The sequence below is a fragment of the Anomaloglossus baeobatrachus genome, chromosome 5 (assembly GCF_048569485.1).
Source record: "Anomaloglossus baeobatrachus isolate aAnoBae1 chromosome 5, aAnoBae1.hap1, whole genome shotgun sequence".
NCBI lineage: Eukaryota > Metazoa > Chordata > Amphibia > Anura > Aromobatidae > Anomaloglossus > Anomaloglossus baeobatrachus.
The window spans coordinates 506595884-506609191 of NC_134357.1; the positions used below are offsets into that span (position 1 = coordinate 506595884).

Here is a 13308-nt window from a genome sequence, read left to right on the forward strand (position 1 = left end):
CAGGAGGCATCCGCGTCTGCATCCAGGACAAAGGATTCACTAGCACGCAGAACCAGGGCAATACAGCAACAGACATACAGGAGACACTCATCCAGTTTTGGATCAATTTTGAATACACTTTAATTCATGATTCAAGTAGTAAAAGATCTGAAGTCAGTGCGAGGCCTAGCCAAAATGACTATGAGGTACTGGTGATGTTATGATGGTATTACACATGCGCACTTATGTTTCGTGCTCTGCCGGAAGAGACGATTGTCATGAGTGTGGCATGGACTGATGTTATCTGTGGGTGTTCTGGCATCAGAAGGTCACAGTGCATTGTGGAACACAGATCTGCTTTAGTGCTCGCTCGCCATTTACCCTGAATTGCAGCATATTTAATTCCATACAGTACTGAAGGAGTTAGAGGTTCATTTCTACCCTGCAGTGATCTAACAGGTAGTTGTAACTTCAGCAGCATCCACTCCTTTCTGCTATAAATATCCTCCTCCTCACTCCTCCCTATCAAACGTATGCTCACCATGTTGAAGAAGCTCATCGCTGCATAGCTGTGGTGTAGTTTCTATTGCAGCTGCAAAGTTCCTTACGGAAGAAATCTTGGAGTGCTTTTTGTTGTGTCTTTCCTTTGTCTTATTCCAGCAGAAAGACTAGCATCTTGGTTACCCTTACTTGCCAGGGTGAATTTAGGGCCAGTGAGGACCTAGGCTCATGATTGGCGCATGGGGTGAAGGAACCATCTGTGGACGTCAGGGAGTGCAGGGTTCAGCCTCAGGTGAGTGCTAGAAGGTGACCCCGTTTCCCCCTCCCCTAGTGCAAGGGCCTATCATTGTAATGTTTTCCTGGTGTACCTTGTGTGTCACACCGCTCATTGGGAGTCCTCCCCTCCCCTGACACTACTTTGGTGTACCCGCTGTGTCGTGCCTCTCACTAGTAGTCCTCCCATGACCAGGCGTGACACCTGCACTCACATCGTGACAACAATGCTAATGAGCAGACATGAGATTTCTTTTGGCTGTGTGGAATGATGAAGGACGCATCATCCACATAAATAAAAACATTTACATACAGAGCAGGAGAAAATAAAAAGGTATTTTTGATGGAATTCAGCAGAGTTAGGGATGATGGACACATTTGTGTAATTCAGTACAGGAGCTCAAAAAGGTGATGGATTTGGTTCAAACACTAAAAAAACTGGTAACAAGTTCCCTTTAAATATTGCTGTACGTTACTTGGCCTCTTCGTTACATTTTTCTCATGTAAGACTTTGTGAAACATCTACAGAAAAAATTGTCTTCAACCCCTTCGCGATGCAGCCAGTTTGTACAATTTAAGTTTTTGCATTTTTGTATTTTCCGCCTCTTCTTTCAGAACCATAACTTTTTTATTTTTCTGCCCATATAGAAGTTTGAGGGCTGATTTTTCGTACAGCAGGTAGTATTTTAGAATTATACCATTCATTTTACCACATAGTGTACTAGATAATGTGAAAAAAATTCTAAGTGTGTTGAAATTGTGATAAAAAAAGCAATTCTTACATTGTTTTTTGGAATGAACCTTACGATGTACACTATGTCGTAAAACTGAACAATTATGGAGTTAACAAATATTTCCTTTTTTACTATTTAGGAGACTATAACCTGCGATTATCAGTTCGCTTCTGCTGTATACACCAATGTGATTATATTACTGTACATAGTAAAAATCTCAGTCTCCTTTGAAGCTCGGCTACAGATTGGATTTAAAAGAGCTCCATAATGACAAGCATGAGGTCTTCAGCAGACCTCCAGCTGTGTTAGCAAGCCATCGACAACCTGCGATCACATCATGGCCGTGACGATGGGCACATAAAATAATGTGCCCTCAGAGTTTTACAGCGGCATTTAGCAGGTTAGAGGCAGGTCCTGACTGTAATACACAGCCATTACCTGCTGAGTATGGAGTGAGTTCACCCACCTCTGAACAAAACCTTATCAATCACTGTGCTTCCACTAAGTAAAATGGCTGCAGCTCTACTTCCCTGCTCTCTCACTCCCACTGGATGTGCCTGACCCAGGGCCGTGGGGTACCCGGTCCCAGGCTTTATGATTTCAGGGGATTGTCATAGGTGGCTGTGCTCGGTCCCGTGACCCTGGTGGCAGTGAAAAAAGAAGTCTGGTGAAAAAAAATAGTAAAAATAAATAAAATTAAAGTGTCTTGTGACACCACCTACAGTAATATTACCGGTGCTGCTTGATGATGAAGCAGCTAGTTTGTAACACTCCCCGTAGGTGGAGCGATCTCCCTGGGGCCCTTTGGAAGGATCAAGATTTTACACACAGGGAGGTGGCCTACCACACAAGTCTTGATACCGGTTTCATCAAGGCCACTGATGTGCGGCTCCCCATGTTCAGGCAAACGAAGTCCATAGTGAGACCTGTACCTTTGATAACAATAACTGTCACACAGACACAGAGTCTTTCATCTGTACCTTTACTGATGTTAGTAGCAAAGTTAAGTCCAGGGTACAGTCCGGGTGGTCAGGTGGCAGTTAGGACTTCCACATTCGTGAGTTATGAAGCCTCCTTATTACGGTATGTTTATTTAAGTCCTGGGCTGTCTAAAACCTGGCCCTGACCTCTCTTGTATCTCTCACTTGTATGGCAGGTGATGAGAACCGTTCTCCTGGGCACCACTAACTCTGCTGCGTTCCCTGGCTCTATTGTTGGTGGTGCTACGAGTGTTCCTGCGCCAGGAGACTGAAGTCCCATTCGCTCTCCGGTCTTTTCTGCTGGCCTGACTGAACCCGTGCAGACTCGGACTCCGGTATCCGGGTTGCTTCTTCTGGGGTGAACTGAACTGGTCCCTCCGCCCCTATTCTGTATCGCCTCACATCCGTCCTCACAAAGGATCTCTCACACTTTACTCGACTCACTCTGCAAACTGTCTCTTTTGACTGACTGACCGGAACTAACTGGCTTCCCGCCCACTCACCTCAGACACCTCACCTACTAAGCTCCACCCCCAGGCTGGTTTCAGGGACAGTGCTCACCACTATACAAGTTCAGCTGCACTAGACCCTAACCACAGTTTAGTGGAGTGTTGTGATGAGTCTGTCTGTGTGCGTGTGTCATGTGAATTCTCCTAATGTGGAAATCCCTTCCTGTGCCTACCAGGTGTTACTGTGGCTACTTAACCACAGGGTGCCACAGATGTCAGTTACATATGAAGGAGAGTGAAGCTGTCACTTGTAGGAATCGCATGACATAATAATGTACCACCAGCCCCAGGAAAGCCGGACCAACACCGCTCACTGGAGGAGAATATAGCTGCTATTATTTAACTTGAGACAAACAGTGATTGAGAAGGAGTTGTCTGAGTGGTGGACAACCCCTTCAACAGAGGGCTCCTGCCATAAAATATTCTTATCCTAATAAAATTTGAAAATGCAGAAACGCAACAGGCTTGGGCGCCTTATATAATGCTGAGGTGTATATTAAAATTTGCACCCGTCATATCAGCTCGCAGGGTGAAGAATTTTCAACATTTTTTGTGCAGCTAACAGGATTAAGAGAAATCAGATTTACGTTCTGTATCACCACCTCTCAACCATACTCTCATAGGTGTGTCACAGGTGACAGACAGTCATGCGGTGTCTGTCAATAGAAGGTCACAGTGTTTGGCTGTGCAAAATTCTCCCTGACTTTTTATTGTTCCTGCTGTTAGTATTCATTGTATTAGGTAGCTTTCCTGCTGGGTTTTCATCTCTTCCCCTCTAAAGCTGGGGTCACACTAAGCGACAGCGACAACGACGTCGCTGTTACGTCACCATTTTCTGTGACGTAACAGCGACCTTGTAAGTCGCTGTTATGATCGCTGCTTAGCTGTCAAACACAGCAGAAGCAGCGATCATAACATCGCTGTGCTACATGTGCAGAGAGCAGGGAGCCGCGCTTAGCGCTGGCTCCTTGCTCTCCTAGGTACAGTACACATCGGGTTAATTACCCGATGTGTGCTGCAGCTACATGTCACAGTGCAGAGAGCAGGGAGCCGCGCACACTGCTTAGCGCTGGCTTCCTGCTCTCCTTGCTACAGTATACATCGGGTTAATTACCCGATGTGTACTGCAGCCACATGTGCACAGAGCAGGAGCCAGCACTGGCAGCAAGGGCGGAGGCTGGTAACGAAGGTAAATATCGGGTAACCAGGGAAAGGAATTCCCTTGGTTACCCGATGTTTACAGTGGTTACAGCTTACCGCAGCTGCCAGACGCCGGCTCCTGCTCGCTTCATTTCGTCGCTCTCTCGCTGTCACACACAGCGATGTGTGTGTCACAGCAGGAGAGTGACGACCAAAAAATGAAGCTGGACATTCAGCAACGACCGGCGACCTCACAGCAGGGGCCAGCTCGTTGCTGGATGTGACACACAGCGACAGCGACGGGACGTCGCTGCAACGTCACAGAAAATGGTGACGTAGCAGCGACGTCGTTGTCGCTGTGTGTGACACCAGCTTAAGACCCAGCTGAGCCCTCCTTCCATCCAGCTACTATCAGTATTCTCCATGTGTTAAATACTCCAATCTTCCCAAGACTTGTGCTGGTGATATTATTCAGTTCACTCAAGCTTTGGTTGTAAGCAGGTAGCTCGTACTCATCTGTTGTATTGTTGCTGTAACTTTACTGAACTTTTGTCTGAGTCATCTGTGAATAAGTAGTTCATGCATTTTCCTCCGTGTGTCCTCCTTGATGTCTTCTTTAGTGTTTAGTGGGGCTGACGAAGAGCCCATCCCATCTCTTCCCTATTTAGGGCCCAGCACTAGGGCTATCTAGGGTCAGGTATCAGCTTGGTGCATAGGTGTGGAACTTATGTAGGGTTGTGAGGGACCCTAGGGACCAGCAGTAGGTTTGGTCAGGGGTCACCATCTCCCCCTTCCTTAGACATAGGGTTTCCCTTCCTTTTCACCATTCTCTAGATACTTCCCCGTACCCAGCGTGACACGTAAAAATATAGTTAAAAACATAAGGGTTTAAGTTATAAAGCTCATGTCTAGTAATGATTGACAACAACTTTGAAATTCAGTTATCTTACGCCTCTCTGATCCACATGAGCTGATATCAGACAATGTGAGACTTTACTATAAATGATCAGGACAGCGGTCAAGACAACTCTATAATTTTTAACTGGTCTCATTCAGTGGCATACTGCCAACGTTGGCAGAGCACATGGTCACTAAGAACCTGTGAGCCAGGGATTGGAACGGAAGCCCAGTGCTGAACGGCCCTGCACGGAATCTCAATTTTAATGTTATCTGCATCCTGAGGACATAGAAAAAGTTACATACAATGGTGGAACAGGGAGCGAGCTGCTTACTGCTCCACCATTTAGCCAGTATGTCTCAGTTCTTTAGTGGCAGTCATAATCATCCTGCTTCCTGCATGGAGCCTAAGTTCACAGACAGCAAAGACTTAAGCAGCACATCTAAGGCGAGATTTTGTTTATTATTATTCTTATTGTGTCTGTGCATTTTCTACAAGGGAAGAGCGGACATTAAATTATATTGGGGAGCACTGTGGTGGCCTCATAATGTGTTGGGAGGCACAGTGGGCCCATTATACTGTACTGAAGAGTCCAGTATAATGTGGAACACATTAAACACATTATACATGAGCCTGGATGCCTTTCTTGAAAAATTTAATATTACCAGTTATGTATATTAGATTTTATGACAGGGTATTGATCCAGGGAACTAGTCTGATTGCCGGATGTGGAGTCAGGAAGGAAATTTTTTCCCCATTGGAACTTGTTTGCCACATTGGGTTTTTTTTTGCCTTCCTCTGGATCAACATGTTAGGCTACGGGTTGAACTAGATGGACTTAGAGTCTCCCTTCAACCTTAAAAACTATGATACTATGAGGTATTATACTGTATTGGGTAGATGATAGTGGCCTCATACTGTATTGACGACACTGTGAGAGCATCATTATGTGTATGATGGGTGGGAGGTCATCATACTATGATATAGGATTGTATAGGATTGGGGGGGTTTAATATTGTATAGGGAAATACAAAGTGATGACATACTGTGCATGTTGGGGGTTACACAGTAGGGGTGTTTGTCTTTGGGGACATTATACTGTACATGTTGGGGGTTACAGTAGGGGTAAAATGTTTAGTGTGAACTGACTTTGGAGGCATCATAGCTTGTGGAGGTCATCGTTTGCATGTCATACTGTGTGCAAACAATGGAAGGTATACACCGTGTGCAGAATTATTAGGCAAGTTGTATTTTAGAGTATTTTTTTTATTATTGATCAACAACCATGTTCTCAATCAACCCAAAAGACTCATAAATATCAAAGCTTAATATTTTTGGAAGTTGGAGTGGGGTTTTTTAGATTTGGCTATCTTAGGAGGATATCTGTTTGTGCAGGTAACTATTACTGTGCAGAATTATTAGGCAACGTAATAAAAACCAAATATATTCCCATCTCACTTGTTTATTTTCACCAGGTAAACCAATATAACTGCACAAAATTTAGAAATAAACATTTTTGACATGCAAAAACAAAACCCAAAAAAATGAGTGACCAATATAGCCACCTTTCTTTATGAAGACACTCAACAGCCTACCATCCATAGATTCTGTCAGTTGCTTGATCTGTTTGCAATCAACATTGCATGCAGCAGCCACCACAGCCTCCCAGATACTGTTCCGAGAGGTGTACTGTTTTCCCTCCTTGTAGATCTCACATTTTATGAGGGACCACAGGTTCTCTATGGGGTTCAGATCAGGTGAACGAGGGGGCCACATCATTAATTTTTCATCTTTTAGACATTTACTGGCAACCATGCTGTGGAGTAGTTGGATGCATGTGATGGAGCATTGTCCTGCATGAAAATCATGTTTTTCTTATACGATACCGACCTCTTCCTGTACCACTGCTTGACGAAGTTGTGTTCCAGAAATTGGCAGTAGGTCTGGGAGTTGAGCTTCACTCCATCCTCAACCCGAAAAGGTCCCACAAGTTCATCTATGATGATACCGGCCCACACCAGTACCCCACCTCCACCTTTCTGGCGTCTGAGTCAGAGTGGAGCTCTTTGCCCTTTACTGATCCAGCCTCTGGCCCATCCATCTGGCCCATCAAGAGTCACTCTCATTTCATCAGTCCATAAAACCTTTGAAAAATCAGTCTTAAGATATTTCTTGGCCCAGTCTTGACGTTTTATCTTATGTTTCTTGTTCAAAGGTGGTTGTTTTTTCAGCCTTCCTTACCTTGGACATGTCCTTGAGTATGGCATACCTTGTGCTTTTTGATACTCCAGTAACGTTGCAGCTCTGAAATATGGCCAAACTTGTGGCAAATGGCATTTTAGCAGCTTCATGCTTGATTTTCCTGAATTCATGGGACCCCGTTGGCTATTTGCCATGAGACGCTTGATTGTTCGGTGATCACACTTCAAAGGTTTGGCAATTTCAAGACTGCTGCATCCTTCTGCAAGACATCTTACAATTTTGGACTTTTTAGAGCCCGTCAAATCTCTCTTCTGACCCATTTTGCCAAAGCAAAGGAAGTTGCCTAATAATTAAGCACACCTTATATAGGGTGTTGATGTCATTACACCACACTCCTCCTCATTACAGAGATGCACATCACCTGATTTACATAATTGATAGTAATTGATAGTTGCCTCTCAAGTCTATACAGCTTGGAGTAGGACAACATGTATAAAAAGTATCATGTGATCAAAATACTCATTTGCCTAATAATTCTGCACACAGTTTTTAGCAGTTGGTTGGTCACCAAGGAACATTGCTATTTTTGTGTATGAATACATTTCTCTCTTCTTTGTCTTTAAAGGTTGTGAATTGTACTTTTCATGGCCACACTAAAGAATTCATTTGTTTGGGGTGAGTATTTTGAAGGCATATCCAATTTTGACTTGGGACTCCATAATTTCTATGAACTCCCCATGTCACATCAAATTATCAGGTCACCCTATTAATCAAATGAGTCAAGTAGAGTATTATATGATTACCTTACCAACTGCCCTGATCATGTATAGCAGCATCTTTCCATTGTCAATGATAAATAAGATGGAAAAAAGCTTCACTAGACTTTATAATTTGTAGTTGTAATGTAAAATCTTTTATACCCATTTTGTTCAAATAAAAGTGTATATGTGCATTATTTGGATAGTAATTAGTTTTCAATAACAAATGGTCTTTGGTAATTGTTCACATTTTATAATAATCATTTAATGATTTAAATTGTTTGCCTTTTCTTTTTGAGAATGTACCATAACTTACATTTGTATTTATACATTTTCTCAATAAAACAAAAAGTAAAATGGCTATTTTCCCGTATGAATTTTTATATGTATAAGAAGATTTGTTCTCCTAGTAAAACATTTCCCACATTCTGAACATGAAAATGGTTTCTGCCCTGTATGAGTTAAATGATGTCTAGCAAGACTGCGTTTCTCTGTGAAACATTTTCCACATATGAAGCATGAAAATGGCTTCTCCCCTGTGTGAGTTCTTTGATGTTGAACAAGGTGATGTTTTTCTTTAAAACATTTCCCACATTCTGAACATGAATACGGCTTTTGCCCTGTGTGAATTCTTTGATGCACAATTAAAGCTGCTTTTTGTTTAAACGATTTCCCACATTCAGGGCATACCGACACTTTGTTGCCTGCGTGACTTACCTGATGTCTTACTAGACTTGACTTATCTGCAAAACATTTGCCACAATCTGAGCAGGAAAATGGCTTCTCCCCTGTGTGACGTCTTTGATGTTTAGCAAGATCATATTTCGTACAATAACATTTCCCACACTCTGAACATGAAAAAGGTTTATCGCCTGTGTGAGTTTTCTGATGAGTAACAAGAATTGAATTCTCTGTAAAACATTTCCCACATTCTGAACATGAAAATGGCTTCTCGCCAGTGTGAACTCTCTGATGTTTAACAAGATATCTTTTCTCTGTAAAAACTTTTCCACATTCAGAACAAGAAAATGGCTTCTCCCCTGTGTGCGTTCTCAGATGAGTAACAAGAAGTGAGTTTTCTGTAAAACATTTCCCACATTCTGAACATGAAAATGGTTTCTCCCCTGTGTGATGTTTCAGATGTTCAACAAGATTGTGTTTCCAAGTAAAACATTTCCCACATTCTGAACATGAAAATGGCTTCTCACCAGTGTGAACTCTCTGGTGTTTAACAAGATTTGTTTTCTCTGTAAAACCTTTTCCACATTCAGAACAAGAAAATGGCTTCTCACCTGTGTGAGTTCTCTGATGAGTAACAAGACTGTATTTCTCTGTAAAACCTTTTCCACATTCTGAACATGAAAATGGCTTCTCCCCTGTGTGTATTATCTGATGTGTTAGAAGTCTTGATTTAGAATTGTAACATTTTCCACATTCTGAACATGAAAATGGTTTCTCCCCTTTGTACGCTATTTCCTGTTCAAAAGCCAATCTGTGAGTTTCATTTTGTATACTTGTCTTTGCTGAAGTGGGAAAAAGGAGCTGTTGAAAAAACTCAGATGACAGATTGTTTCTGAGAATGACTTGAGGTGTATCTGGTATTATGACATGTTTTTCACTCGTATCTGGTGGGATAGCAAAATTATCTGCTGAAAAATCGGAGAATATCAGATGTTCCTCTGAGATCCTAGTACACTCATCTGCAAAGAATAAAAATGCTTTTATTATTTTTCAGTAACTTTATATTGGAATTATATTACTATTTATATTTTATTTTATAGCATTTCCATAAAAACTGCAATACAATTCAATTATTGACAGACTAGGATAATGGACCACAAAAGAGAGAATGATAAATTGTAGTGTTAGTGTGGCGCTCCTGAGGCTTCAGTCACCACAGAGGTACTACACCTCAGGCTGAGGTGTGCATCTCATTCCCGGGTAAGGAGGAGGTCACAGCTCATTGCCGACAAACACAGACACATTCTTTTTATAGCAACACCCCATCAGGCCATAGTTCTTACACAGCCAGCTTGGAGGTGGGGTTAGCTAGTGGGTGGACACTCAGAGCTGTGTGGAGAATGTGAAACTAGATAGTTTGAAGGAGCAGTGGAGGAGTGAAGACCTGTGGCCTGGAGCTGGTACCACTCGGCCCGGGCACAAGACAGAAAGGGTTCTAGAGACCACAGGAAGTGCAACATACTCCCGTGGCCTTGTTTCACATACAATCTTCAGGTGGAAGCCCTTGGCCAAAAATCAGGGACTGGTCCCTAAGCTAGAGGAGAATAACCTACGTACTCTGCTAGTAAAACTAGAGGCTAAGGTGACTGCAAGCACCGCGGCCACATCTGCACATGAATTCTCAGAAGGGTGACCCCAAAGAGCCAAGGGATAGAGTTTCACGCCACCCAAAAGGGTCCGCGGGCATGGTCACAGGGTTCAGTGTGTGAGGGCGCAAAGCAGGAGGGAGAAGCAAGTGCAGGAAGATGACCAGAGAAGGTACACATAAGAAAGGAGCACCGGATTTGACCTCCGAACTACTACCCGGGGTCAGATGGAGCCCAACACAGCGAAACCCCAGAATTTCAAAGGCGGTCACTGACATGTCGTCTTACCTTGGAACCTGCTACAGTGAGTAACAACCTCAAGATTGCATCCCTGTGTTGCTCCGTTATTCGCCTGCGCCTCGGGCCCAGCAACCCCCGCCATCGCCTACTACTACCCCCATTTGCCCTGGGGCCCAGCTCTACCTGTGGAGAACTACGCCATCTAAGCTGCGTCAACATCGGCCCCAGAGGTCCCCGTCCCGCAGCGGTGGCACCTAATTTGCCGCATACCACAGGTGGCGTCACAAATAAACTGTCATCATCCCCTTCCTATTTACTAAATGACACCGCCGGGGTCACGGAACCAGGCTTCGCCACCGCAGCGCCCCAGGAGCATAACTGCGGGCCGTTAAACGAGTCATCCCAGGCCCCGATGCGGGCGTGTCATTAGCAGTCCTTAATGAGTTTTATTAGGCGATTCCATCTCAGACATTCTCTGACAGGTACAAGCACTATAACACAGACAAAAGCACATTGTAGCAGATTGGTCATGTACACATAAGGCATGGCTTCAAAGATAAAGCAAGGATTTGTATATTTTTATCTAACGGAAACTAAGTAGTGGCTGCAAGAAAGGAGAATAAGTCCTTCATATTCTTATATATGTCATGTAAGTGAATAGACACATTGTCTCAAGATTCGAATATAGGAGCACAGGGGGATCTGAAAAAGTATACACATTAGTTTCCTCTGCAAAAATAATCGCCCTTAGTGCTTAAAGTTTGTAAATCCTTAAAAAATTGTTGTCATATTTCTGCATAACTTTGACCTAAATCCACATCAGACTTTCACACTAAAAGTAGATGAAGAGAGACTTCTCTTTGTACTATCTTGCAGGTCAGTTATGTAACATTATGATTTCAGTCCTCCCCTATGCCCATGGCTGACAATTTTCTAACTACCAGGGTGGTAGGTGGCTGGTTACTTCCTTTTCTAGAGAGATCATCTTATAATAATAAAAAAAATAATAATAATAATCTCCTACTTATTCATAAATTGTCTCTTCAGGTTTGGAATGTGGAATATAAATAGCCTGGGTCTCAGCTTCCCATACACGGTAAGTTTTTTAACTGCATGAGAGGACACACACAAGCTAGGGACCCCAACGTAGAGAAATACTTTGGCGTAGTGTTGGGGCTCTATTGCATTGATCAATTCAATAGCTAAATTTCTCTTGATTCATATGTTCATGGCAGTAATGCAGATTCCATTTTTCACATTTTCACTCTTGCATATAGCTATTGGATTTTTCAAGTCAGTATTCACACAGCAGTTTCTGCTATTTCATGTATTCCCCTTACATAGTCACTGGTGTGCATACCTTATCTCCCCATAGTGATGTTTTTTTAGGTTTTTGCACCCAGTTCGGACTTAGAATGATGTTCCAAACGTTATTCCTTATTTGTTAGTAGTTTTTCGTTTGTGAACCCTCCCCAACCACACCTATTGCCAATCCATATCATACGCATATATAGCCTGGGTCTCAGCTTCCCATACACGGTAAGTTTTTTAACTGCATGAGAGGAAACACACAAGCTAGGGACCCCAACGTAGAGAAATACTTTGGCGTAGTGTTGGGGCTCTATTGCATTGATCAATTCAGTAGCTAAATTTCTCTTGATTCATATGTTCATGGCAGTAATGCAGATTCCATTTTTCACATTTTCACTCTTGCATATAGCTATTGGATTTTTCAAGTCAGTATTCACACAGCAGTTTCTGCTATTTCATGTATTCCCCTTACATAGTCACTGGTGTGCATACCTTATTTCCCCATAGTGATGTTTTTTTAGGTTTTTGCACCCAGTTCGGACTTAGAATGGTGTTCCAAACGTTATTCCTTATTTGGGATGTGGAATAAGCACCTACACATTGCACTTATGTTGTGGCTCATTTCTTAGGTTTTCTGCTAGTTTTTTGTACTTTGTACATATAGGTGAGTGGCTCTCCCTTTTGAGCTGTGCATTTTGCCTATATAGCTTTACATGGGCTGGTGGCTAAATAGTCAGGCCTGGGTCCTGCTCTGCCTCAATCTATTTTGAGGCCTGATGGCACATTGAGAGGTCAACTACAAGATTTAGGCACCATTCTGATTTGGTACACCTTGTCTCGGTGGGATGGGGTATATACTCTTTTGAGCAAATAGGGTCAGCCATGTACCTCATGTTATTTACATGTACTATGGCTATTTATTTACTGCAAGGTATTTTATAATTTTCTTTTTATCCTAGGTTCTGGTTACAAGGGTGCATCACTGATTTCAAAACCTTTGCCCAGCGAGCCATGAAGGACATTTACTGTACATGACCATAGTTGATGTTCTATCGTGCAGAGCTCATTCAAGCTTAAAGGGGTGGTTCACCCATTTTTTTTTATTTTCTCTATGAGTGTAACTTACCATTATAGGTGTTTTCTTCATTGGCTTCTATTTCCAGTTCTGGCACTGAGCGGCGCTATCCTGCACGCTCAGTGCCGGTCACATGACCCCCTGGTGCTGCGGCCGCTGGTATCCTCTTACATCCCGTCAATTTCCGGGCTCTCAAACTTGACGCTTACGTCAGAAGATGCAGGTGCCACTCTCAGTGATTGACTGGGCTGTGGGCGGTGACTACCGCACGTCACAGCCCTGCATCGAGGTGAGGATCCGGAGGGCTCCAGTGTGGAGGGGTGAAGACACAGCGCACCGCTTACCATCGGTCAGCTGTGGGAGGTACGGGGCACCAGTGTG

General features: G+C 43.2%; 1 protein-coding gene across 1 annotated transcript in view; it reads right to left on the reverse strand.

Moving 5' to 3' along the window:
* LOC142312849 (uncharacterized) overlaps nucleotides 1-13308 on the reverse strand; it is a 202909-nt gene that overhangs the window by 44433 nt on the left and 145168 nt on the right. Inside the window, 2 exon segments of the mRNA XM_075351837.1 lie at nucleotides 8020-8098; nucleotides 8336-9674. Of these exon segments, the coding sequence (XP_075207952.1) occupies nucleotides 8020-8098; nucleotides 8336-9674 (1418 nt within the window).